At 42.7% G+C, this 27,802-nt stretch overlaps 1 protein-coding gene across 1 annotated transcript in view; it reads left to right on the top strand.

Annotated features, from left to right (window-relative positions):
* Positions 1-27,802, top strand: part of ABCA13 (ATP binding cassette subfamily A member 13) — a 281,165-nt gene that overhangs the window by 14,804 nt on the left and 238,559 nt on the right. Inside the window, exons 3-8 of the mRNA XM_006136374.4 lie at positions 3,703-3,826; positions 17,969-18,120; positions 20,051-20,079; positions 22,394-22,557; positions 23,882-24,006; positions 27,178-27,311. Of these exons, the coding sequence (XP_006136436.3) occupies positions 3,703-3,826; positions 17,969-18,120; positions 20,051-20,079; positions 22,394-22,557; positions 23,882-24,006; positions 27,178-27,311 (728 nt within the window). The remainder of the gene's footprint in view (positions 1-3,702; positions 3,827-17,968; positions 18,121-20,050; positions 20,080-22,393; positions 22,558-23,881; positions 24,007-27,177; positions 27,312-27,802) is intronic.

The following is a 27,802-nucleotide window of genomic DNA, read 5'->3' as shown; positions in this document are numbered from 1 at the left end:
CCAGGTAGACACTGATACTGTTAATAATGGTTCATTCTTGGCAAATGACTGAGACTCATAGTCCCTATGCAATTAGTTTTAACATTGATAATCACATTTATCATTTGAAAACTTACAGTCACAAAATGACATTAACCTTGAAAGATTTCAGCATGTTGCTATGTTTATACAGGGATCATGAATGATCCGTTATGTTCGATATCTTCATCAATGATTTAGAGATGACATAGAGGGTATGATTATTAACTTTGCAGATGATACCAACCTGGGAGGGGTTGCAAGTGCTTTGGGGGATAGGGTCAATATTCAAAATGATCTGGACAAGCTAGAGAAATAGCCCGAGGCAAACAGGATGAAGTTTAATAAGGACAAATGCAAAGTACTCCACTTAGGAAGGAACAATCAGTTTCACACATACAGAATGGAAAGTGATTGCCTAGGAAGGAATACTGCTGAAAGAGATTTAGGGGTCATAGTGGACCACAACTTAAACAAGAGCCAACTTGCAAAAAAAGCACACATGATTCTGGGATGCATTAACAGGAAAGTTGTGAGTAAGACATGAGGGCTGTGTCTACACTGCACCCCTTTTCCGGAAAAGGGATGCAGATGAGACAAGTCGGAATTGCAAATGAAGTGGGGGATTTAAATATCTCCCGCTTCATTTGTATAAACATGGCTGCCGCTTTTTTCCGGCTTGGGGCTTTGCCGGAGAAAAGCGCCAGTCTAGACGGGATCTTTAGGAAAATAAAGCCTTTTCCGAAAGATCCCTTATTCCTGATTTTAAGAGGAATAAGGGATCTTTCGGAAAAGGGTTTATTTTCTGAAAGATCCCGTCTAAACTGGCACTCTTCTCCGGCAAAGCCCCAAGCCGGAAAAAAGCGGCAGCCATGTTTATATAAATGAAGCAGGGGATATTTAAATCCCCCGCTTCATTTGCAATTCCGACTTGTCTCATCTGCATCCCTTTTCCGGAAAAGGGGTGCAGTGTAGACACAGCCGAGAAGTCATTCTGCTCTACTGTGTGCTAATTAGGCCTCAACTGGAGTATTTGTGTCCAGTTCTGGGCACCACATTTCAAGAAAAATGTGGAGAAATTTGAGAAAACTCAGAGAAGAGCAAAAAAATGATTAAATATCTAGAAAACATGACCTATGAGGGAAGACTGAAAGAATTGGGCTTGTTTAGTTTAGAAAAGAGAAGACTAAGACTACGTCTACAATACGCGCTCTCATTTGCATTTCCTCTTCCTTTCCCTTTTGTGCAAGAGGTTTTTGTGCAAAAAAATGTTGTGTAGATGGTGCCTTTTTGCGCCAAAAAACCCTTTTGTGCAAGAGCCATTCTTCCTCAAAAAGAGGCTTTGCATGCGCCCCCACCCCCAGGCCAATTACGGCCTGGGGGCGGGGGAAGCGCACAAAATTTTCTCCGCCCTGCCAGGAGCATGTAGCACTTTGAAGTGCCATGCGCTCCTTTCAGGACGGGAGGAAGCTTCTCACACTCCCCCACGCCCAGGCCAATCAGAACTTGGGGGTGGGAGAGTGCACAACGTTTCCTCCATCCTGCTAGGAGTGCACGGCACTTCAAAGTATTATGTGCTCCTGGCAGGGCAGAAGAAACTTCGCGCGCTTCCCCCGCCTCCAGGCCCTAATTGGTCTGAGAGCAGGGGAGTGGCAGGGCCTCTGTGGGCTGGATCAACCTGCTTGGTGGGCTGGATTTGGCCCTTGGAGGCTCTTTTGCCCACCCCAATCTAGACAGTGCTTGGTCCTGCCATGACGGCAAAGGACTGGACTTGATGACCTCTTGAGGTCCCTTCCAGTTCCATGATTCTATGAAGTTCTACATGTCTCTAAAGAAGCTAGCACACAGTTGGTAGCATTCAAGTTATAGCTGGTCATAAGGAGATAGGAAGTGAAGAATATTTTCTTCAAACTATGGAGGCATTTAAGAAAACTGAGCATAATTACAGGAATTGGCATGTTGCTGGGACAATGGTGTGAAAAGTGCCAGGGGACCTTATAATGCTCATTAATGGGCAGGTTCTTGGTGCTACAACTCCTTAGATTTGCTTGTAAGAGTTGATTTATTTGTATATAAGAAAAAGAACACAAGTATTTCTTATGAGAAGAAATCTTTGTGGACCAAATTTTGCTGTCAGTTACACTTTTGGAAATTAATAGAAATGCCCCATTGAATTCAACAGAGTAACTGAATTTTCATTCGTATAGCCAATGGCAGAATTTTGCTCTATTGTCTACCAAGTATGGTCCCTATCTTGCAGGCTAATTAGCAAGATCTTGCAAGATCAAGGCTGATATCACTGTCTGAGTAAAATTTAGAAACTGTTGAACTTGTTTAAAAGGGGCACTGTTCAAACTGGCACTGGTTACACACAACTAGAATTGGGCTTTATGTTTTTATGAAGCAGACTGATACTCTTTCTGTGGAGCTATGTATGCTGTCTCTATCTTGCTTAATTAGTAGTGCAATTTCTAGTGATACACGTCTCAAAAATAATGATAAATCATTTCCAAAAAATCTAGCTTGAGCTTTTTCAGGTAGTACGATATACTTGAATACACAGTTTCTCCAGTTCTTCCACTTCTGTTGTGAACATTCAATAGGAATGTTATATCCAGGCCTAATTCAACCTGGGTAACTTCTCGTTGCTATTTGCTACTGTCAAACTGGGGACTTACAGAAGAAGAATGAACAGGTTTCCCAGTTATTCACGAGAGTCTCACTATATTTAAAACAAACAAACAAATACACACTTCCAAATGTGAACCAAGGTATAACTAGTACTTCAGTATCTGCCTGAATTTTCAGAAAGTCTGAAACAATAGTCAAATGCAAATGTCAGCATTGTTAATTATTTCACTGATAATAAAAGCATGGAAAGAAGGTGAGAACAAATTTTATTAGGAGACTTGTACAGTCCAATCTAAATAGTCATTCATCCGGAGTAGGCCAAACACAAACAGACAGTAAGGTTGCAAAGGAGTGTCTGGCTTCATTTTCCTAAAGGGAAATTCAACTTTTAGAAGTTTGAATAACACTGTTGTGGAGTGTCCTTTATAGTGTTAAACTTTCATACTGTACTCCAGTGCTGCTGCTGGGTGAATCATATGTAAATAGAATGCATGGCGATGCAGTAGAAAGATTTAAGTAACATGAGACAGGGATAGCTGCATTACTCACAAATTATTGTGGTAGGTAGAGCTGTGTGGAGAAAGATAAATTTATTTTCCTTCGTGATTTCAACATTTCAAAATTTGGTTTTGTTCCAGTTAGGTTTGAATCCACCAATTTTTAAAATTTTCTGAGACAGGGACAGGGCAGGCCACTTGGTAGGCTGTTCCAGGGCCATGGCCCTTGGAAATCCTGCAGTTTCTATTGTTGAGGTAGGCCACATGACTGGCTGCCCCACAGCCATACACCTCAAACACATGGGATTCCTTGGCTCTGGGGCAGGCTGCATTGTGGGCAGCCCTAACAACATATACCTTGGAAAACTAGACTGCCAATGAGCTGGCAGGAAATCAGGCAAGGTTTCCTCCAGAATGTCTGAGAATTTAGCCAGTCTTCACAAAAGGTTCTGTGTTGCAGTGTAATTTTTTCAATGAATTTTATGGGTGAAGCAGTAATATTACTGCTGAAAGCTTCAGCCTCACTGTTGTGATTTTGTCTGCTGTGGCTTTTTAGGTTATTTGGAAGCCCGGGATTTGCCAAGTCGGGGCCTTTATCCCTTTGTTCAGAGTCTCTTCTGCAATGTTGGCTCAAGGTGCAAGAACAGCAGTTACACATCTCAGAAACAACAAGGTTTCCGGTAAGATGCACCAATTTATCAGTGTTTCTGATTAATGGGTCTTTTCCCATAAAAAGGTCATTATTCTTTAGTAGCTAAGAGTTGCAGGAATTTGATTACTCTGGGCTGGATTGCCTCCCACACTTTGCTCGGTGAAGGGGAGGGGCACAGCTCCATCTGACCTCTCCTTACATTTTTCATTGTGATTCAGGGGCTGCTATGTTGATTTGTCTAAAAGGGTCAGGGAGGAAGGTGGGAAGACTTCTGTGCTCTTCCCAGCCCTCCCTGCGCTCACACACAACAGTAATGATTTATCTTTCTTAGAAGTTCTTTCAGTACATGTCAAGGAGGCTGTGTCTGGAAGATAGTATTATATTTGCACTTTTGTGTTTTGATTTGTTTGGGTGTGTCTGAGGTTTCCTTGCTATGGAGTACAGTAGGAAGAGAATGGAAATCAAGGACAGGATTTTGAGAGACAACAACAAAGAGCTGAAGAAGGAAACAGGAGGAGCTAAAGGAGAGGTCAGACAGATAAGAAACTCAATAGAGAGTAAAGTCAAATAAAGGAGAGAAAAATCAAGAGAACAAGTAGATTTTAAAGTCGTTGGGGCTCTTTTTGTTCTGTGTTTGGACTGCACCTAACATGAAAGGGTCCAGGAGTAAGGCTCCTAGGTATTACTGCAATACATACAAACAAACAAACAAAGTAATAACCAGCCACAAAAGAACTGAACTTTAAAAAGCTTTCCTGTTTGGCAATAGGTCAATATAGTAGCAAACTTGTAAATCGTTAGTTTACTGACACAAACTGAGAATTATAAATATAAGTGAGAAGGGTGCTTTCTAGATGATGGGACTAGTTTCAAATCACCTTTTTTCAAAGTCATATTCTGGGCAAACTGGACAACTAGGTCAGTTAGTCAGAACACAGTGACTGGCTGTGACTATATAGCCAAAAAAATCAGTCAAGTAGAATGAAGTTGCTTCTGGGTTTCATAGTGAAAAGCTTAATTTTAAAGATAATGTGGAATTTGGCATGGAACAAGTGTAAAGATTTCAGTGTCACAGTAACATGTCACAAATTCCATGTATCTTTTATGTTACATGATGCAGTGTTCATAGTAAGTCACAGTCTACTTATTTGGCAATATGAACAGCTGTAAGTTGTTTAAACTGAATAGTTACTCCAGACTGGTAATTTTCCTCACACAGTGTTTTAGAATGTACAGAATGGAGCCCTGAAATTATAATTGAATGTATATCTCTACCACACAACTCAGTGCTGAAATGACAATATATTATGCCTTGAAATCGACTTTGTATTTAAAAGAAAACACTTTTTTTCTGTTCTGTCTGAGATGAAAAGCTTCTGATATTAAGACATGACACTCAGTAGTGAAATAACTAACTGTGATCTATCTTGATTGTCTGTGCTGCATGCGTATTTGCATAGCTCTGATTATAGTCTCAAAATCACATCTCAGCTTAGTGTAAAAACAGGAAACGATTTCCTAGAAGCAGAGTTTATTTCATTCTTGAGATTTAATGGGGAATCTAGTGTGATATTTCAAGGATTTCACCAACTAGATTCAGAAATAATATCTGTCTATATGTGTAAAACTCTAAATGTTAGATTTATGGTTGAGAAGCACACAGCTTATTCAAGAGAGAAGGGCAAAAAGTTAAAATAAAGTTCACCCTGGAAACAGTCTATTTCAGGCCAGTCCACCAGAATATGTTAGATCAACCTGAAGGCTTCTCTGAATTCTGCTGGCTGTAAACAGCCTCTAGGTTCCAAGTGCTAGCATAAATGTTATGTAAAGTTTCCTTGTTTGGTTGCATGGCCTAGTTAGTCCTCATTTTTCTGGCACTTATGCTCAAGATATGCTTTTTAACTAAAACAGAAGGTTTAAAGATCAGAAGGCATGTCCAAAGCTACCCTCGTGGCATCTAGTTGGCATATTAACACCATGTAGTCTACATTGGAGCAGGGCTGAACAAGATGTGCCACACATTTAAAATAATATGTGTGGTCTGTCTCAAACATCCAAGAGTCAGAGATCTGGGGACAAATAATTGCAAAAATATGTTGTCTTTACAGCAACATGAGAACATGTGTATGTATGTGTGTGTGTGTCCATGCATGCGCACAAACACATTACTTTCATTCCCTAATTCTGTCTCCAACATTACATATTTAATTGTCTTGATGCAAAGATATAGTACAGATACAATATTCGGTATGTATGGAAAAGATCTTCCTCTATGATGAATATGCAGTGAGCTGTATACTAAAATGATGATCTTAGTAACTAAAATAAGTTTTGTGATTTGTGTTTACTGCTGATAGCCTCACAGAAACAATACATCTAGGAGATGGAATTGAAAATAACAGGATTGTTTACTAAATTTTAATCAGGTTAATAGATTATAAAACCAGAAAGGACCACTGATTATCTAGTCTCACTTCCTGCATAAAACAGGCCATGAGACTTTTCTGAATTAATGACTGTTTAAACTATAGCATCTCTTTTAGAAAAAACTTCCAATCCTGTTTTAAAATTAGCCAGGGGTAGAGGTTGTTAATTGCTCTTACTAATACAAAAACAGTGCCTAGTTTGTATTCTGAACTGCACCTACACAAAAACAGGGAAAAACGTGAAAGAAAGGCACAGGTGTTCTGATGCATAATTAGAAGACATTGGGTTTGCACAGCTGAAATTAGAGGCATAATTTGTGTGGCTAGAACATTAATTACTGGTGATGAGGCACAAGACAAGATTGCAATTTGGTACTCAGAGTTTAGAATGAGTTCTCAGAGCTGCTGGTTAAAGGGAAAAGCTTTACTTGTAATTTGGCTATTTTTATGCCCTGATGGTGCAAACACTGATGCACATAATTAAATTTGCCCTTAATTTCATTGAAGTCAGTGAAACTCCTTACGTCCTTAAAGATAAATGTGTATTTGAGCTGTACTCTGAAAATTCCCCAGAGAAAAACTTATAATCCCCAAATACCTTTTTATATATGTTTTTCAGAGTAGATTGTCCTTGGTGTGAGCATGTCCCTATGTTTGAGTGAAATGTTGACTATATTTTCACTCTATTCTCCAGAAGTTTCTCTGACAATTGTATTTAACGCATTTAAGAGTTTCTCACTTTCTCCTCCAAATGTCCATGTTTGTAGCCTTTAGGGATTGATAGGTGTTTAATTGTTTCAACTTTTGTGGATCCACTTTCAGAATGGAAAAATGCAGATGTTAATCACACAAGCACTACCTCAGCTGAAAAATGTAGTCCCACGTATTAAAACACACTAAAAATAAACCATTCAGTTTTGTTTTTGTGGTAATCCATTCAGTTTTGAAGCAGACAAGAATGGGTCTTCTACAATTCCTTTTGGCTAGCAGGCAAGCTAGAATGAAAGCGAAATTTGGTTAAATAGTCAAAAGCCCAGTGGAAGTTTTATGATTTAATTTTCTACTGGTATAATATCTAAAAATTGTGGCAATGGTGCCTTCCTTATCCACAAAGAATTTTGCAGTGGGGGGGGGGGGGGGAGACATAATAGTCCCTAATAGGCTGATTAGAAGCCTTATCTGAGGCATGTTCTATCAGATATTTTTCATTTGTATGTGGCATATTCTGAATTGATTCAGTTTTGGGGAAAATATTTTCACATATTCAGACACCAACACAAAGTAAAGATTAACTAACTATTCAAAATAGTAACAGAGAAATAGTTGTGTTAGTCTGATCTTGGTAAAACAAAAAAACAGTCATGTAGCACTTTAGACTAACAAGATGGTTAGGTGATGTGCTTTCATGGGGCAGACCCACTTCTTCTAATCATATTCTGAAAGTGAATAGGCATGATCATTATGTAACAGAGGGATACAATGAAAAAGTAAACAAAATATACAGTAAAGAATCAGATACATAGAATAGAAGGTGGGGGAGGGGAAGGGGCAGTGACAAGGAAGGAGGAAATTGCTTATTGTAAGCATCAATTAAGTGGCTTATCTGGAGTTACTACGAATATTTAAAGGTGGGAAGGCTGTCTTTGTAATGGGTGACAAACCTATACTCTCCTATAGACAACCACCTAACCTCAGGAAGATTACAACCACAGGGCGTACCACGTTAAAACTAACCCTGGAACTTTCCCTTGCAACAAACCCCATTGCCAGCTTTGTCCATATATTTACTCTGGAGACACCATCACTGGACCTAACCATGTCAGTTATACGATCAAGGGCTCATATTCCTGTATGTCCAGCTCAAGGAGGCGCTCTCTACATTAGGAACTATCATAAAAAAGTAAGCCTCCACATACATTTCACCTCTTCAAGACTTTACTACTATTCAACAAACCACCTACAAGGACCACTTCATTTCCCTTCTGAGGAAAAAGGACAATAAACTGTCCAAACTGCTATATGCCTCAGGATCTCTCATAAAGGATACTTTCAACTCACCCAACAACATCATCAGCCTATCTAATCACTCTCTCAGCACATCAGAAGAATCTGTCCTATCCCGTTGACTCTCCTTATGCCCCACCACCCTCATAAATATGATTCAGTTCTGTGGGGACCTGGAATCCTATTTTCGGCACGTCTGTCTAAAGGAATATTTCCAACACACCAATATACAACATACTGACCTCACTGCTTCCCCCTCCCCCCCAATCCCACAAGAAGAAGGCTTCTATGTGGACCCTCACCAACGGACATAACGAAAGTCTGGATTTCTACATCGACTGCTTATGCAAACATGCTTGAGCTGATATTACCAGCAAACAACAACATATAACGTACAACCTCAGTCATGAAGAACGCAATACTATTCACAGTTTCAAAACGAATCCTAAAATCATAATCAAAGAAGCTGACAAAGGAGACACTATAGTCATCATGAACAGGACAGATTATGAACAGGAGGTGAACAGACAACTTACCAATACCAGATTCTATAGTCCTCTCTCCTGTGACCCCACTAAGGAATACCAAAAAAACATGAAAAAACTGCTCATGAAGCTCCCTGATGTTACTCAGGTATAAATTTACGCTAACACCTCCCTAATCCCCAACCAGGAACTGTCTGTCTACTACCCAAAATACATAAACCTGGTAATCCCGGATGGCCCATCATCTCCAGCATTGGCACACTTACCACAGGATTATCTGGCTCTATTGACTCCCCACTCAAACCCTATGCTACCAATACTCCTAGCTACTTCCGCAATACCACTGACTTCCTGAGGAAACTCCAAAACATCAATAATCTTCCTGAAAATACCATCCTGGCCACCATGGATGTAGAAGCCCTCTACACCAACATTCCACACAAAGACAGATTACACGGCATCAGGAACACCATCCCCGATAACAACACTGCTCACCTGATTATAGAGCTCTGCAACTTTGTCCTCACCCACAACTACTTCCAATTCAGAAACAATTTCTATCTCCAGATCAACAGCACAGGCATGGGCACTCGCATAGCACCACAATATGCCAACATCTTTATGGCTGACCTTGAACATCATTTCCTCAGCTCTTGCCCCCTAATACCGTTACTTTACTTACGCTACATCAATGACATCTTCATCATATGGACCCACAGAAAAGAGACTTTTGAAGAATTCCACAAGGATTTCAACAACTTCCATCCTATTATCAACCTCAGCCTGGACCAGTCCACAAGAGGAAACCACTTCCTGGACACTACAATACAGTTAAATAATGGACAAATTTCCACCACCCTATATTGGAAACCCACTGACTGCTACACTTACCTTCATGCTTCCAGCTTCCATCCCAGACACATTTTTCAGTCGATTGTATACAGCCAAGTCCTATGATACAACCGGATTTGCTCCGACCCCACAGACAGACAATCACCTACAGGATCTTTACAGAGCATTCCTAAAACTGAAATACCTACCTGGAGAAGTGAAAAAACAAATTGACAGAGCCAAAAAAATACCTAGACAATAACTACTTCAAGACAGACCCAAAAGAGAAAATAACAGAACTCCTCTTGTTACTTACAGTCTACAACTCAGACCCCTCCAGCGCATTATACACAATTTACAACCCACCTTGGGAAATGACCCCTCACTCTGAGAGAAAAACCTATTCTTGCTTACAGACAACCTCCCTAACCTGAAACGTATTCTTTCTGATAACCATGCCACACAACCACATCATAAGCCTCCAGGAACCCAGTCCTGCAACAAAAAAGATGCCAACTCTGCCCACATATCTATACTGGCGAATTTATCACTGGAGCAAACAACATAAGCCACAAAATCAAAAGATCATTTGACTGTACATCCAGTAATTTGATCTACGCCATCAAATGCCAGCAGTGCCCCACTGCTATATATATTGGACAAACTGGACAGTCTCTGTGGAAAAGAATCAATGGACACAAATCAGATATACGTAAAGAACATACAGAAGCCTGTTGGTGAGCATTTCAGCTTGCCTAACCACAGTTTGACAGACCTACAAGTAGCTGTCTTGTCACAACCCAGCTCCACAAGCCAGATCCACAGGGAGGCCCCGGAGTCACCGTTCATCTGCAAATTCAATTCAACATGCTAATGGACTCTATCGTGATATGGGCTGGCTAGGACACTGCCTACTTAATAACCGCTGAAGATGCTAACAGCTCCCTGAGTGATATCCTTCCTGACTTAGCAATTTATCTGCTATTTTATCTGCTTAGGTTTAAATACCCATTCTCCAGATACTTAATGATGCTTTGTCTCCCACTCCCTCATTCCCCACTCCTATTTATTTAGAGTTTTCATATTCCCAACTCATAACTCTGGTCATCTGAAGAAGTGGGCTGTTCCCACAAAAGCTCATGATACCATTTATATATTTTGTTAATCTATAACAGTGGTCCCCAACCATTTGAGGCTTCCAGGCGCCAGGGGGCGTGGCTGTTCGCCTGTTGGGTGCCACAGGGCGGGGATACTTGCGTGCCTGGGGGAGGGGACCCCCCATAGCCACGTGTCTGGGGGCAGGGCCCCCCCATGCGCTGTGCACCCGGGGGTAGTGCCCCCTCCAAGGGTCACATGCCCGGGGCCAGTGCCCCCCCATGCGCCGCACGCTCGGGGCCGGTGCCCCCCCCAAGTGCCACGCGCCCGGGGCCGGCGCCCCCTCCAAGCGCCGCACGCCCAGGGCCAGCGCTCCCCCCATGCGCCACACACCCAGAGCACAGGCGGCCAATTCACGGTGCTCCCGGGGACGGCGTTTACCGTGCGCCATGCGCCCGGGGCCAGCTCCGGCACCATGCATGCGCCACGTGCCCGGGGCCAGGCCAGCCCCGAGCACTTGGCGGGCGCACACAAATGCCCCCGCGAGCACCATAGAGCCTGCGGGTACCGTGTTGGGGACCACTGGTCTATAAAGTTCTACCAGACCATTTGTTGTTTTTTTCTCCACCTTTTGATATTCACAATAACTCCAGATAAGCCACTTAATTGATGCTTACAATAACCAATTTCCTCCTTCCTTGTCACACCTCCCCCTCCTCACCCCCACCTTCTATGCTATGTATCTGATTTCTTACTGTATATTTTGTTTACTTTTTCATTGTATCCCTCTGTTACATAATGGTCATGCCTATTCACTTTCAGAATATGATCAGAAGAAGTGGGTCTGCCCCATGAAAGCTCATCACCTCATAAACTATCTTGATAGTCTTTAAAGTGCTATGTGACCCATTTTTTAATTTATTCAAAATAGCTGCTAATTAAGTAGTTCCTCCACATGTTTATGTAATTCCTTTCTCACATTTGAAGTCAACTATGACCACATTACTTTTACAATTAAACTCAGGACGCAAACTTCAATTGTTAGGCAGGCATAGGCAATCTCCAATTATCACACTTTTCCCTAGTGGGCAAATTCTATAGTTTGAGAATGGTCTGTCATTTTTTTTCAATTCACAATCTTTCAAAAATATTCTGCTTCTGTTGCCGCAGAACTGCTGTTGAGGACAGGGTTCAGGAGCAAACAGAATGTCACTGAGTGCTCATGTGGAGGGAATTCAGTTATAGGCAAAGAGCCTTCATCAACTGCTCCTCATTATGAAGTGGAGTTTTTCTAGAGAGAGGCGGGGGTTTGACTATACAATGCTGCAATTGTTCACAGTGGCCACTGCAGAAGTGGTGCATAGGCAGTGGATGAACCTAGGGTGGGGAGGAAGCAACCCTCAGCACTGCCTCCTCCACCCAAGGCCCCACCCTCTTCAGGAGCCAAACTTCCTCTCTCTGTGGTCAGGGCTCCATCTCTTGCTGCAAGCCATCTCCCCCTGCAGAGGCAGCCTTCAACCCCAGAACACAGGGATGATAGGTAGACCCAGCCTCAGTGTGGCTGAAGCGGAGGGTGGTGTGTGGACAGGGGCTTGGCAGTTTGGGAAAAGCAATGTCTTCCCCTGCCTGTTATACCCACTGCCCATGGAGTGGAGCAAGTTCAGGCAGCCCACAGTACTATTTTAACCAGATCTGGCAGCATAGTAGGCTTTTTGTACCTTCATTGTCTTCTCTCCTTGTCATTGCACTGGTATTTGCACCAGGGCAGGAATTAATTCAGGCCTGAATCTCCAAGTAAGGTCCCATGGGTCTCAAGACCAGCAGTTTTTCTAAAATCAAGTTCAGGTCTACCTAACAGTTCCTACTACTCTCTCTGCCAGGGCAGACTGTGATTTTGTGAATCCCTGTAAAAACTGAGCAGCTTGCGGGAAGACTTCAAAAACATGTGCAGGAAAGCAGCTGGAGTGCCTTTGAGTATTGGTTGTAAGAACATGATCTGTTTGCCTTGGCCTAATGGTGTACCCCTCATCTGAGTGTGAGCAGTGCTTAATTTATGCTAGGCCTCAGTCTAGGTACCTGTAGTTCATAGCCCCGGCATTTCTGGGCTTGCTGCATCAGTTACAATTTTTTGTTTGCATTTATGTGAGCCCTAGCACTTCTTTCATTACAAATTGCCCAGGAACTTGATGGTTGAGGGGCAAACCAGACAAAACCAACAGTAAGTGGCTATATTGGGTTCATTGAGGCAAGGTTTTGGGGGTTCCCCCCCAGCCTTGTTTGCAATTTGAAGCTCACCTGAGATCATTGACTGTATCTGCAGGGTCAGGTAAGCACTATGGCTAAGTTTTTTTTTCCATCTGAGTTTGCTTTGCAACAAGTATGCTCTGTCACTTGATTAAACTACTGTTGTTCTCTGATGTAGCTTGACCTTAAAGCCATACTGAGTCACAGTAAAATAATTCAAAATTCAGCTGTCTGCCTGCTTATCAAGCAATGAGAGAGGGTCATGCAGGTGCTCTGCAGTTTGCACTGGGTGTCAGTTCCAAGTGAGTTTTGGAGTATTGTAAACTTGCCTTATTATGGTTTGTACTCTGCCTAAATGTGGGGCAATCTCCCTTCTTGGGCAGTATTGCAGCTGTTGTGATCTGCAGAGGCACTCAAGCTATTAGTCCCTTGGGTGGGGGAAAAAAGGGGTGGGGAGGGCTGGCAGAAGTCTACTTTCCATAACTGTTCCCGTTGATCTCAAATAGCCTGAATTTGTTGTCAGGATAAGAGACTCCTCTGTTTATGAGGTTTGTGATGAGGAAGCACAGTGATCAGTGAGGGAGTGTTGATTGGATGAGTAGAAAGTTAATGAGGGAGATTTTAATTCCATGTGATTGGTTGATTTACACTACGAATTGGGGTTAATCTTGGTAGGTTTGGGATTGTATTTTTGTTCAGAGATGTGTGCTTTTTCTCCATGTAAATAAAGTATATTACATGAAGTAGCCTCCTTTCCCTGGCAAGCCTTCTATATTAACTAGAACCAAGCCCCACAGAAGGGATTAGAAGGACACCTGCTAGGAAGGCTTGTATCTTGCACCTTAGTCAGAGACATTTGGTGTGGGCTGCTGTTGGAGACAAGATACCAGACTAGCTGGATCTCAGATCTGACCACTATAAGTAATTTCTATGAAAAATAGGTTTGGTTGGTTCTTAAAAGCCTCCCAAACCCACATTTAAAATTTTTTCTACGTCAAAACTACATCAAGTACATGAGCCGCTAAATGACCAAATAGAAATTTGAGGGAGGCCTGAACTGAAAGGACTTCCTCATGGGCTCATCCTTCCACAGCGCTACTGAAATCATGGGGCTCCGTATAGGCCTAAGGGTCTGTGAGCACAGAGCTCATGGTAGGACTGAAGCTTGAACTCCCAGAATTCCCGCTTCAGGTTTTGGGGAAGCTGACAGCTGGATCAGAATTCTGTTCCGAATATAGAAATCTAGGTCATGTATTGTTGAGAATTTTTCCATTGTGAGGTTTGTTGTGTCCAGGGCCATTCTTGGGTATTTTGTTGCATAATGAAAAGGAGAGAGAAATAGGGGCCATCTACTTTGTTTTCATCTGACAATAATCCAAGTTTGGAAACTGGTGTTTATTAGCAAGCCACCAGATGGCACTATTATAGAAAGTATGTACAGTCTGGTTTAGCTGAAAAACTTGTATATGTAGTCTGAGGGAAATTCAGTGCTGGCAAAGTAACGTTTTTTAGGTGCACTGCAGCATATACAGTAAAACTCCAATAGTCCGGCATCCAGTTGTCCAGCACTCCTGATAGTCCGGCATCAACTGGAACCCAGAACTTTTCAGGTCAGCCGCTCTCACAGCCGGGTCACTGTGAGCTGCATGTGTGCTCATGGCCCGCACCTTTCCGCTCACGGTCCCCAATGTGCACAGTGACCAGCCTGCATGTGCTAGCAGCCGACTGCTGAGCACAGGCAGCTGCTTTGGGACCTGGACATAAGGTTAGGGGAGAAGAGGGATTGGGTGACAGCAGGGAGGGGAGATTTTTGGCTCTGGGGAAGGGAAGGAGAAGGGAGGGGGATTGAGTCGGCACAGCGTCTTGGCCAGCTCATTGAAAAGCCGGCCGCTCAGCGCACGTGACCCAGTGCCTGGAGGGAGACACGTGGCTGTACTGGCGACTCCAGGACCTGATCATAAGATGGGGGGCAGAGGGATTGGGTTGCGAGTATGCCCCCTTATAGTACCTCCTGGTACTCCGGCATATCCGATAATCCAGCACCACCTAGGTCCCAAAGATGCTGGATTATCGGAAGTGTACTGTACCATTAAAACTGTCATATCCCCATGGTATATAGACACTGTCCACAATAATGCAGAAACTTTTATGCCTGTGTTAACCCCAAAATACCTGCACTTGTATTTGCAAGAAATTTGCACATATATAATCTTCATAACTACAACGTTGGGGGTCCGTTTGTGGCAGGTCTGGAATTATGCAGTTTATTTCTATTTTACTGGAAAACTTAATATGGATACTAGTGGAAGGTAATCAACATCTGCCCATGACACTATTGTTAAGATCACTTTTCAGAGTAGAACTGTACTGCAAGCAGCTAGACAGCTGCCCTCAGTAATGCATCTTCCTCAGAAACTGCTACTGCCGCTGCTTTTCGTTATGACTGTAGTTATTATTTGTAGTGTTTGTTGCTTATTAAGGCACCAGATATTTGTAAGGTAGTTCTGTAGGTTAGTAACATGCACAGAGGGTAAAATTTAACCCAGAAGCCTGTGTAGTGGTTCTCCTTCCCCACCTCCCATGGAGGCTGGCTTTGGCCCCACTGATGCCCCCAGAAATGTTCCTCCATGTCCCACAGTTTGGGGACTGCTTCACTAGATAGTCTCTGCTATTTTATCCTGTTAAACCTCAGTCTTCAAGTAAAAAACTACTGTTGAGTTCAAAGACATTCTTTCCCATTGTCTGTCATGTCTAGGTGCATTTTAATTCATTTGGACTCTTCCAAATAAGTCTGTCATTGACCAGCGTCAGAGTTATGGTTTCCAGGCATCTGGTTTTTGACTGGAACACTAGGTTGAAAAAGGACCTTGGCAGCCTGTTTGGCACCTGCAGACTGGGCTGTTCAAAATGTAGTTGGTGGTGCAGCATGGGCCTGGCATTAACACAAGCTGCCTACCTGCCCTACTTCCAGTGTCTCCCAAAAAAGGCTGCAGAGAGGCTCAGCACACTACCACTACCCCAGTGCCATTTCCACAGCTTCTTCTGGCTGAGAACTGTAACCCAGGGGAGCTGTGAATGTGGCACTAGTGGGTGAGAGGGCAGTGTGTAAAGCCTCCAGGGCTGCAGAGATCTAATGGTCACTTCCTGAAGCTGTGGTAAGTGCCATCAGCACCATACTCCCCTCCTGTGTCCCTGCCCCAGACATGAGCCCCTTCCTGCACCCCAGACCCTTCATCATTGGCCTTGTCCCAGAGCCCCCACTTCCATCCAAAGCCGAATCCTTCTCCTGCACCCCAGACTGGAGAAAGTGAGGGTGGGGGGGCAACAAGCAATGGAGGAAGGGGGTATGGAGCAAGTGGGGTGTAGATGCAGGGTAGGATGGGGCAGGACTTTCATGAAGGGGTAAGACCACAGGGATGGTGGGTTTGGTTTTGTGCAATTTAATAGTTGGCAAACTGGGGCCAGGTCTACACTGGCAAGTTACTGTGCAGTAAACCAGCTTCCAGCACTGTAACTTCTGAGGTGCCCACACTGGCAAGGCACTTATTGCACACAAACTCTGCAGTTGCTGCACGCTAGGTCAGGGTATGTCTACACTACCACCCTAGTCCGAACTAGGGTGGTTAATGTAGGCAACCGAAGTTGCAAATGAAGCCCAGGATTTAAATATCCCGGGCTTCATTTGCATCTTGCCGGGCGCCGCCATTTTTAAATCGCCGGTAGTTCAGACTCTGTGCCTGCGGCTACATGCGGTATGGAGTAGGTAGTTCGAATTAGGCTTGCTAATTCGAACTACCATTACTCTTCATGGAAGTCATGAGATCAACATTTAGTTTAATTGCACATATTTAAAAACAAAAATCACATTAATTAATTTTTTTTTAAGTCACAAAATTTTACTGTAATGGAAATTTCTCGCAGAAGCCTTATTTTCACTTCATGGAACCCCGAGATTCCACGGAACACCATTTGGGAAACACTGCTCTAGGTAAACCTGCTCCACAAGAAGCTTAGAGTTTGCTGCTCTCTGGAAATGGTGCTTGGGGGGGTAGGCAATGTGGACACTTGAACTGATTGCTTTTTCCTGACTGGCCTCTGGAAATGGTTCATAATCTCTCAAATCCTATTGTTCTTTGTGGAGCTCCTCAGTTTGCCCTGCTGGCATGCGCATATCCCCTTTCAGAGCTCCATTTCTGGACAGTCTGCATGCTGCGCTGATTTGCTCCAGGACACAGAGCAAACCATTCGAATGAAATGCTTGCTCACACTGTTGAACACAGAGGCAGGCATCTGTTTGTGTGAGGAGACACAGAGGCTGTGCAAAGAGCGGGGGAGGGAGGCAGGGGGACTGATGTCAGGGCTCCCCCCCCCTTTGCCTCAGGAGGGGGTGTTTCCTGCCACTGTGTGAACTTACAAATCATCATGCTGACATCCCCTAAAACACAGTGTCCCCCTGTCCTGTGTATGTAATATATATATATATATACACACACACACTTACTGTCACGTTCTTCCCCGACTTCTGTTGAATAGCAGCTGTCAATTTAGCAAAAAGACCATGGAGCAATGGGACTGGGAAACCTGCATCATATGACACTGACTTCTTCATGTGGCATTGTAAGCCCTTCCCAAAGCACCTAGCAGCCATCTGCACAGTGGGATAGCTACCACAATGCGCTGTCTTCTGCAAAAGCTGTTACTGTGGACATGCTCTGCCATCACAAGGAGCACAGCGTGGACACACAACAGCAGTTTCCCTGCAACTCTCTGTGAGCAGCTCTGTAACTACCAGTGCTTTCCATCTGCCAGTAGCCCTAGTCAGAGTCAAGACACTAGACTAGCTGAACTGGACTGTTCCAATATGGCAGTTCTTATTGTCTAATGGCTTTGTGGGATTATTGCACAACTTAAAGCAACTGTAATTAATCGAGAAATAAAAACAGGGTAAATGGGGAACATTAAACACTTTCATTCGGAAGTCTTGCAAATGGTGCTCCCAGCTGACCAACTCCTTTTTTGACATGACCTTTTTCCAGTTCCTATTTTGACACGACCTTTGCTTTCCCTTCCCTGTTTCATGCAAAGTGCTTCCAGCTTTCAAGGTGGTCAGGACAACTTTATGGAAATGGACCTGGCATTCTTGACAGAGATACAAGCCCTTTCAGCAGGGATTTCAGAGACCTCAGAGAAAGCTGCTGCTTTACAGAAGCTGTGGGAAGAAGAATCAAAGGTCTCAGGTAAGCCCTCCTCTTTAATAATCAGCTGATGTGTTTACCAGGCGCTTCGTGAAAGCCACTGAAAAAGACAAAGCTTCCTTTCGTGATAAAAAACATCAGTGTTTTAACTAAGACATTGATCTAATGTTTTGCCATTGTTATGATTCTGACTGTTCAGCGGCGTTCTTTATTTTACAGAGCCCAGAATTGTGCTAGATCAATGGTCCACACCGCGGTGCCCGTGGGCACCATGGCGCCTGTCGGGGCATTTATGTGCGCCCGCCAAGTGATCAGGGCCATCCCAAGTCATTCTTGTGGCCCGGGCTCTGGGTGCACGACGCACGCGCGGCTCCTGCCCCAGGCGTACATGCGCGGCCCCTCCCCTGGATGCGTGGCGCACACACGGCCCCACCCCTGAATGCGTGGCAGCCCCAAAAGGTTGGGTACCACTGTTAGATGTCCCACAGACACATAGATGCCCCCTCCCATCAATTTAGAATTTAAATATTAAACCTAGCAAAACCATTGTGGGTGATAAATAGCAGGGAAGTAGTTGAGAGAGGAATATGATGAGTGGGGCTGGAGAAAGATCAGGTTTCAGGAGTAGACCTAGTTTGGTGCGACACCTGGCACAGAGGCACACAGACTTTGTGGCCTGGCTACTATTGGTCCAGCAAATCTCAGGGTATGATCTGTTGCAGACCATAGAAGTGATCCAGTCCTAGACTCCCTTAGTGCTTATGCTTCACCCCGTGAATATATTGCAAAAATTGAGATATTCAGACACTGGCCTGAAGAAGGGGTTGGTACAGAATCACACCAGCCTATAGGGAGCATAGAAAGGGATAGCACACAGGGGAGAGAGGGCCTGTCTCAGTCTTGCTCTAAAGCAGTGGTTCTCAAACTTTTTGGCCTGTGGCCCACCCCGCTTAATGAAATCCTTTTCGTGAACACCAGCCAACCACCCCTGATGATAAAATGGGTGCCAAAGGGGTTGGGGATGCAAGGTCTGTGTGGGAGGCAGGGTGCAGGAGTGGGTTGGGGGTGCAGGGTTTTGGCAGTGTGTGAGGAAATTGGGGGCTCTTACCTGGCTTTGCATCCCCTGCTGCTTCCAGCCACTGCCTCCTGCTGCTCCCATTGGCAGAATTCTAACCAGTGGGAGCAGCAGGAAAAGCCTCCAGGTTCCCTGTGGGAAACCGCAGCATACAGTGTTGCTTCCTTTTCCTGCAAGCCTACAAGGTTTGGGGCTTCCACTCCTGCATCGGGAAGCCAGTGCTGGTGCTCCAGCCTCATGGGTTGGGGAGCATGGGGCTAGAGTGCCAGTATGTGGTCTCTGCTGTGGGGGGGGGGGGGATGCCCGAGTCCACAGTCCACCTGCAAGATGGTCGTGGACCACTTATAGACTTAGACCACACTTGGAGAAACACTGCTCTAAAGAAGTAGTGACTTCCAGGTACATGCCTCCAGATGCACACAAAGAAACCTTGCAGACTGGCTGTCCTGTCAGATCTACCACCAGCACCCTCCATTTCCCCCAGTCATTTGCATTTGACTGTGCTTCCCTACCTCCACTCTGCTGTGTTTCCTCTGAAACAGAATGGGATTTAGCCTGTTATAGTGTGTAAAATACCCTGCACTCTTTGGTAATGCAACGAATGGTTAGGGATGGCGTGATCAGTGGTGCCTGAAACAATATTGTGCCTTACCACTGAATATCATCCCCGGTAATTCATTTATTTAAAACTGACTATATAATGATATCTGTAAATATTAGGGAGTACAAAAGGTTACCTGATCACCAGTTCTGTAGTACACTGTTTCTTTTGTGTGCTTTGTCACTTAACAAAATTTAATGTATTAAGTGTTCATTCATTGTGTATAGTAGTGATATTTCTGCAGTGAATAATAATGTAAATGTATGAAAAAGGAAAACTTCTTCTTATTTTTACAGGGTTCACCGACAGTTCCATTTTCTCAACCGTAAGTCATTTTTGTGTGTGTGGAAAGTTACAATTTCAGGCTTAGCAATAATGGATGGATTTTTTTTCTTTCAAGTTTTAATAAAGCATGCTATAGAAAGTAGAGTGTTGCTTAGAGTACAGTGATTCAGGGACCTAAAATAGAGGGCCATTGATTGCTATATCCTTGGTTTGACTCCAGTCTGTATTATTAGTGGCTAAAAGCCTGCCTCGTCTGAAGACTGCTGATGTAACTAGAGATTTTAAAAAGTGCATTAGGGTACTCTGAATATGTGTACAAAACATATAAAAGCACAATATAAAACACCTTAAAAGGACTCGGCTCTATGTATTGAGAATTATTGATTATTTTTACAGCATCTAAAAGGTGATAGACACTTCCCAGCACAAGGAAGAGAAAGGTGGTAGCTGCCTAGAAGAAATTGCACCCTAATTCTGGATGGGATGTAGTGAGGAAGAGTGGAGATGGAGTGAAGCAGAACTAGCGTTGTGTGATTTAGTTGAAAAATTCCTCCCAGGACTCTTGTGACAGTCTGTGAGAAAAGGGTTGGCTGTTTGTCCAGCCCCTACTGGATAAATCACCCACCAACATAACAGTTGGACTTTCAATAGAAAGTCCAAGGCTGAATGGGCACCGACTTCAATCTCCAGTACTGTCAATTCTGCATCCTCCACAAATCATTACCTTCATTTAAAGAAAATGAAAGAGTGGATTCTCTCCATAGTTTTTAAGTGACTCTTTCTGACTCTTCATGAAACCTAAATCTCTAATTCATAACCTGGGATTAGACACCATTTAATGTATTATTTGTAATTTGCTCTTGAGAACCTGGATTCAAAGAAGTTGCATGAAGTTTTCTTTCTGATACTGAATAGAAAATAAAAATAAAAAATGTTGTTCATCCCCATTTTAAAAAGAAAAATGCCAATGTTCTTTAGGTGATTTGGCCTTGAGGGTTTTATATTTTTATTAAAAATGATAAACTGGAGTCTTGTTTGTGTTGGTTAGTATTTATGCAAAGGCGTCCTGTTAAAGTACTCACCAAGATGATGACATAAGCTAGGGATTAGAATAGCTTGCTTGTTTTTTTTTTTTTACAGATTCATTTGAAAGAACGATCCAGACAAATAGATCTTCCCAGTCACAGTCATTTCAACAGAAATTAGTCTATCCCCTCAAGCCACTTCTTGTCTGTTTGCATGAAAGGCTTTCCTGGGGAGGTGTAAAATAGGTCAGGCATACATACAAGGTTCATTATAGCACTCCTCTTCATCCCTTGCAGACTAGTAGTGATTATTCTCAAGACCCTGCAGTTTTGTTTTGTGATGGCCAAGCTATTCATCTTTCAGATTTCAGAATGAATCCATGTCTTAGGGAGGGGCATGTCCTGTACACATGAGCAGTAGAAGAGGAAAGGGCTGGTTAGGATTTTTTGTATAACTCCGTTTCCTCACAAGAGAGGACATATAGCAGAGTTACAAACACTATGGCTACAGGGTTTTTGCACGAAAACCCACGGAGCGTCTGCATCTCGAGCGCATTTTTGTGCAAGAAAATCTAGTCAATCGACCAAACAGAGGGCTTTTTGCGTTGTAGGTATATCTCCTCCTATGAGGCATAACTCCTTTTTGTGCAAAATGCAGGACAATGTAGCACTTTAAAGACTAACAAGATGGTTTATTAGATGATGAGCTTTCGTGGGCCAGACCCACTTCCTCAGATCAGAGTGGGTCTGGCCCACGAAAGCTCATCATCTAATAAACCATCTTGTTAGTCTTTAAAGTGCTACATTGTCCTGCATTTTGCTTCAACTACCCCAGACTAACACGGCTACATTTCTATCACTATTCCTTTTTGTGCAAGTGTTCTTGCACAAAAAGGTGTGTGTGTGGACACTCAACAGGGGTTTCTTGTGCAAAAAGAGCCTATCACAAAAAGCATTGTGCTCTGATGGCCATTCTGTGAATGGCCATCAGAACTTTCTTGTGCAAGAGTGTCCATGCAGTGCGGATGCTCTCTTGCGCAAAAGCACATTGCTTTTGCAATGTGCTTTTGAGGTGTGGACGCAATTTTGTGCAAGAACTTTTTGTGCAAGAATTATTCTGCAAAAAACTTCTTGCGCAAAAACCCTGCAGTGTAAACAAAGCCCATGAGTTGAAAAATGAGTGTATTCATTTTGGTGGTGATGTTCATTAATGCAACAGTACCTATCTATGGGTGGGGAAGAGGAGGCAGAAGACATCTGCTGTATTCTTCTCCCCACCCCCAATGAAATAATTGGGTCACATTTAACACACTTTTCTTAAAAATCAAGATGAATTTGAATGAAACTGAGGAGATGATTTCTGCATCTGAAAGCCTCCACGACCAACCTGATTTCTGGAACTTTCTGCATGTCCTACCACGGTTGCAGGCAAGCAACCTTTACAAAGAAGATGGAATACATGCTACAGCTCAGTTTCTGCAGACTATTAAAAAGTAAGTACAAAAATTCGGGTAATGTATTAAGAACTATTTGTGTTTTCTTTTGTTTCCATAGATCGATGTTTTTATTTAACTCATTGTTCTTCCCGTTTATATAATCAATAGCAAGATATAGGTTGGGATTGTCAGTGTTGGTCTCTCTTTGCTTGCATTACAGTCAATGAGAGCTTGACAGGTGACTCCAGTAGGAACAGAGACCAACACTTGCTCAGAAACCAACTCTGGGCCCTATTGCCACCTGATCTATTGATTGTGTTTTAATTATACTGATTGCTTAAGAACTGCAAATTGCTTATGAAAAATTGAGGCAGAATTCTGGACTGTCATCTTTTCTGTGCCGCTCAGGAAGTGCACAACAGAATCTAGCCCATAGGGACTGTAGTACAAAATTTTCTAACACTCATTATCTCATGGTATCTCCTAGTCCAAACACCTGCCCCTCCAAGTTTGCAGGCGAACTATTTTTTTTAGCAAAGTACATCAACAGCTGATCAAATTAAAAAAAAAAATGGATTTTCATTGCGTAACAGCCAGAGGGTGGAAGAAGCTATAAGAAGTGTCACACAACATTTTGATGTGGATTCAATAAAAGTATCATATAATTAAATTTGTAGTGATATTAACTTCACAATTGAGTTGGTCAAAACTGGTATGTCTGAGAAATTGAGAGAAAAACAAAACAAATTATTTTGATGTAGGCAGTGTTGTAATCATGCTGATCCCAGGATATTAGAGGCGCAAGTTAGGTGAAGTAACATCTTGTATTGGACAAACTTCTGTTGGTGAGAGAGACAAACTTTTGAGCTATCCAGAGCTGCTCTTCAGGTCTGGGACATACAGTGAAAATGTCCCAGCTAAATATAAGGTTGTTTGCATAAATAGTTAACACGTATTTCAAGGCACCATTCAAGGTAAAGTGACCCATTTAGCATTCCCTTTCCCTCCCTCTGACTGGAGAGGTGTTAAACCAGGTTGTAGATTGTTGTAATAAGCCATAAATCTAGTGTTTCTAGTCAGTCCATGAATTTTAGTGTCCAGCAAAGTTATTAATTTAATCACTCAGGCTCATCTTTTGAAGGTGTTGTGGCAGGTTTTGCAAGATAATTGACAACCCCTAGATCTCCACCCCAAACCATCACCAAACTCATCTAAAACTGCATAAAGCAGAGCATTTCACAAACAACTCGATTTTTTGACAAAAAGTTGTTTCATCTGGCTCTACTTCACAATCCTTCCACTGCTTCCTCCAAAGAGAGTGTGTGTGTGTCTAATCTAACTATGCTTTGATAAGTGCATGTTTTTTCACTTTTGCATACAGTTCCTTCGCATCCCTGGAAGATTTAGATTTGGTTCCATCCACCCACATTTTCTACAAAGCAATGAATATGGGACTGAATATAACCATTACAGCACTGCGCTTGTTAGAAGACTGGAGCCTTGAAGGTAAATGAAAGCTGTGTGTGAATATTTGCTTGTTCTTCATTCATGGACTGAATTTGAAAGAGAAGGAGCCATTGGGAGGCTTCCTCTTGTGTAACCAGCGAGGCAAGATCCCACTTAGAGGGTAAGAGATGTGCGCTCCCAGGAGGCATACATAGTCTGTTCTTTAGGGCCGTGTCCAGACTCACCCTCTTACATCCATCCAGGCTCCATTCAGGAAAAAAAAAGGTGGAAATCCCATTATTGAAATCATTGAGGTCTCATGGGACTTGAATGCAAGTTCAAACTTGCACTCAAGTGTTTTCTTGAACCATGGCCATTGCACAGCAAGCACTAGGCGAGCAAAAACTTCATCTGAGCAGGAAGCAGTGCATTATTTGGATTCATCCCTCACTGTTTTGGCCTACAAATGCAGGCTAGTGTTTGTGCTAGTTGAATGACTGACACCACTCTGTTTTTCTCCCATTTCTGGCTCCCCCGGGTAAGGTCAGGATTGTGATTGATTGGCAGAGCTGTATGAGGACAAACAAGTATTATTCGCTCTCCCTAGGTGAAACAGCCCACTCTGTACAGAAAAGCAGCCTAAGGCCCATATTGACTCTTACATCCCACATATGCCACCAAGGGGTACTTAGGTGGAATGCTGGTTCCCTATATAGGATTGAATTTCACTTAGTTGAACAGGCTGAAATCAATGCTACTGTTTTTCTCTTTCCTGTGCCCTAAACTCTGAAGTGTAGAAAATCCACATCCCAGAGCGTAAAGCCAACAGAAATCCCCATATAGACAGCACTAGGGCAACCTAGCTATGGCTCTTGGGTGGGGGGGGGGGGGGGGGGGGGGGGCGCTACCTATGCTGATGGAACAATTTTTTCTGTTGGAGCAGGTAGCATCTACAATGAAGAATTACAGCTTCAGTAGTGTAGTGGTGCCACTCTAGAGCTTTAAGTGTAGACAAGCCCTAAATCAGGATTTTAAGAGCGAAAATGTGGTACACAATCTGATACCCCAGAGTGCAGACATTGCATCTTCATTGAAATCTATTAGCACAATACAGTTCATTTACCCCTGAGTGATCTTTCATTTCAGCCCAGTTGCACACAGTTTCAATACTGCATGCTGAATTACACATGCTAATTCAGATAAACGACATGCTGCAGGGTCTGTTGTCACTCACTGCATGGGGGGCATCCCATCATCTGCTCGGCTGTTTACATCTGTTTTCAACATATGCCACATTTCAATATGTAACTAATCACTTTTATGCTTGCTTTAGTATGAGAGGCTGACTTCCACATCTGGCTCCATGCCCTAGGTAGGCTGAGCTGAAAGATTCACATGAGAGATGTGGCAATGTGGTTATTAAACTATTGAGATAAAAGTGGAGAAGTCAGTGTCTGTGATCTGTCTATCTAGGTGCTGTTTGAATACTGGAGTGAAAGGTGTTGGAAATAACTAAGATAGAAAAGTAGATTCTTGAAAGCTGGCTCTGACTTTGTTTGCAATTTCCTTTATTACTTAGTGCGAAGGACCTGGTGAATTATGGTCTTAAACCAGCTTAATCCTTCTCTCCGGTAGATAGCACTGTTAAATTATACAAGGAAGTCAAATCGTAAGTGTAACGGTGTCCAGCAAAGTTAAAAACATTTTTCCTTTTTAACTGAAATAATGTTGAGAAGACGAGAATGGAAAAGTGGAAAGAATCTAAGCGCAAGTGTTGTTCTAATGACTAGATTAGGGTGTATATAGATTTGAAAGGTACATAAAAAGCTTATTGGAAATGTTTAGAGATTGTGTACTGCTCAATCTGGCTAGATTCAGATGTAGGACACAGTGTGAAGACATCAGGACAGACTCCATATGAAGGTTGCACAAAATATCAATTGAGTAAGAAACTTAAAATGCTGTGGGATTTATCCCGTTAGTTTAAATAAATTTCTGTAACCTCAGTTTCAAGATTCTCTGGTTCCAAGTAAATAACTTTGAATGAGAAAAGAGAAGAGGTGTCATGTTTGCCTGGAACCTAGATAACTTTGAGACTAAAATGAATCCTGTCACTAAGAGTACGTCTAGACTGTGTTGGTACTTCAGGTATCCCGAAATACCTCAGAATAGAAATGCCACGTGTTTAAAAGTGCCTGCTATTTCCGAAATAGCGGGTGTGGTATTCTGGCATCCCTGTAACCCTTGTTCCTTGAGGGTTAAGGGATTTGTTGGAATAGTGCCTTATTTTGAAATTTGGCACTGTCTACACAGTGCCAAATTTCAAAAAAAGCTCTTTCAACTTAAGCTTGGAATAAGCTACACAATTGCAAAGCGTAAATTGCAAAGCGTAAATTGCATAGCTTATTCTGACAGAAGGGTGCTGCCTAGATGCACCCTAAAATGATGGATATTTGAGAAATATTTTCCTCTAGATTTATATCCTGCAGTCTTGCATAAACTATGCTTTACTTAGGCGTATAAAAACCTGTGACATTTCCAAGCTCATGAGAGAATGTTGATTAAACACACTTGCATTGATTTGTCTGTACTTATTGACTCTGTAAATGGGGGTGAATTAGTTATTTGGGCTCAAAGATAATTGACAGTAAACTAGTGCATTCCAAAGCATACAGTGGATCCCTGTTTGTTTCTTATCTGAAGTAGCATCTAACAACACATTTTTGGTAGGCATGAATGTTTACTATAGGTTGAAATGTTCAAAGCCAGTCAATCTTGGCACAACTCTGCTTCTTCAGAAGTCACCATGACTTCATTGGAAGCAGAGTTAGGCCATTGTAGAATACTTTTGAAAATTTGAGACTTTTTTGTTCTTATAATAAAAAACAGTTTCCATCCAAAATAATGAGGTACTCACAATAGAGGTAACCATTATTTTAAATCTAAGTTGAATGAAAATTATGAATAGTTCAAAAATATGAGGTCTGGCATCCTGGAGGACTGGTCATAAGTCATGAATACTATCCCAACCCTTCTTGGATAATGTAACAGCTCTGCATGATGTGTTTTTACTATTTGGCTACTAATACAATAGATCAATATTCAATAGATATAGTATTGGCTATGTACTGTTAGACTAACTCCACTCACAAGATTTCTAGTGAAATAGTGAGCATTCACTTTTTCTGTCTCCAGTGTGTAGGACATTTATAAGTTAATCTTTTCTTATAGGTCTTCATTACAACTTGACTCTTTGGGATTTGGTGTGGGATCCGCATGCAGTCAAAATGGAGCTTGAATCCAGATTTGGTTTAGATGATCTTCATATTGGAAAAATCTTGAACTATACCGCAGAATTAAATAAGGTAAATTTCTAAAAATGTCAACGGTCCTTTTTTGGTTTGTGTATATTTCATTTGTAACTAATAAGAGCAGTTGATGGCTATAGACACTAAAGCAGTATCTTTTGGGGGTAGTTGCTTAGCAGGCTTTGCCATGGAATAAAAGACAGCATAGTTTTATACTGGGTGAATCACACCAGACCTACATCAGTTTACAGCAGGGGTGGGCAATAATTTTTGGCAGGGGTCCGCTTCAAGATTTTGAAAAGTGTTTGAGGGCCACACTCTTCCAGAATATTAATGGAGGAATTCCAGGGTCTGGGATGGTGGTTGGGTGCAGAAGGGAGCTTGTGGTAAGGGATTGGGGTGAAAGAGGGAAAATGGGGTCTGGGAAGGAGGCAGTTGGACTTAGGGCAGGAGACTGGGATGCAGGATTTTGGGGTGTGACTTAGGATAGGAGGGGATTGTGATCTGGGGCAGGAGACTAGGGTGCCAGATCTGGGAGGGGTGCCAGA

The sequence above is a fragment of the Pelodiscus sinensis genome, chromosome 2 (assembly GCF_049634645.1).
Source record: "Pelodiscus sinensis isolate JC-2024 chromosome 2, ASM4963464v1, whole genome shotgun sequence".
Lineage (NCBI taxonomy): Eukaryota > Metazoa > Chordata > Testudines > Trionychidae > Pelodiscus > Pelodiscus sinensis.
Note: the sequence above shows the minus strand (reverse complement) of the source record. Positions and strands in the feature narration are given on the sequence as shown.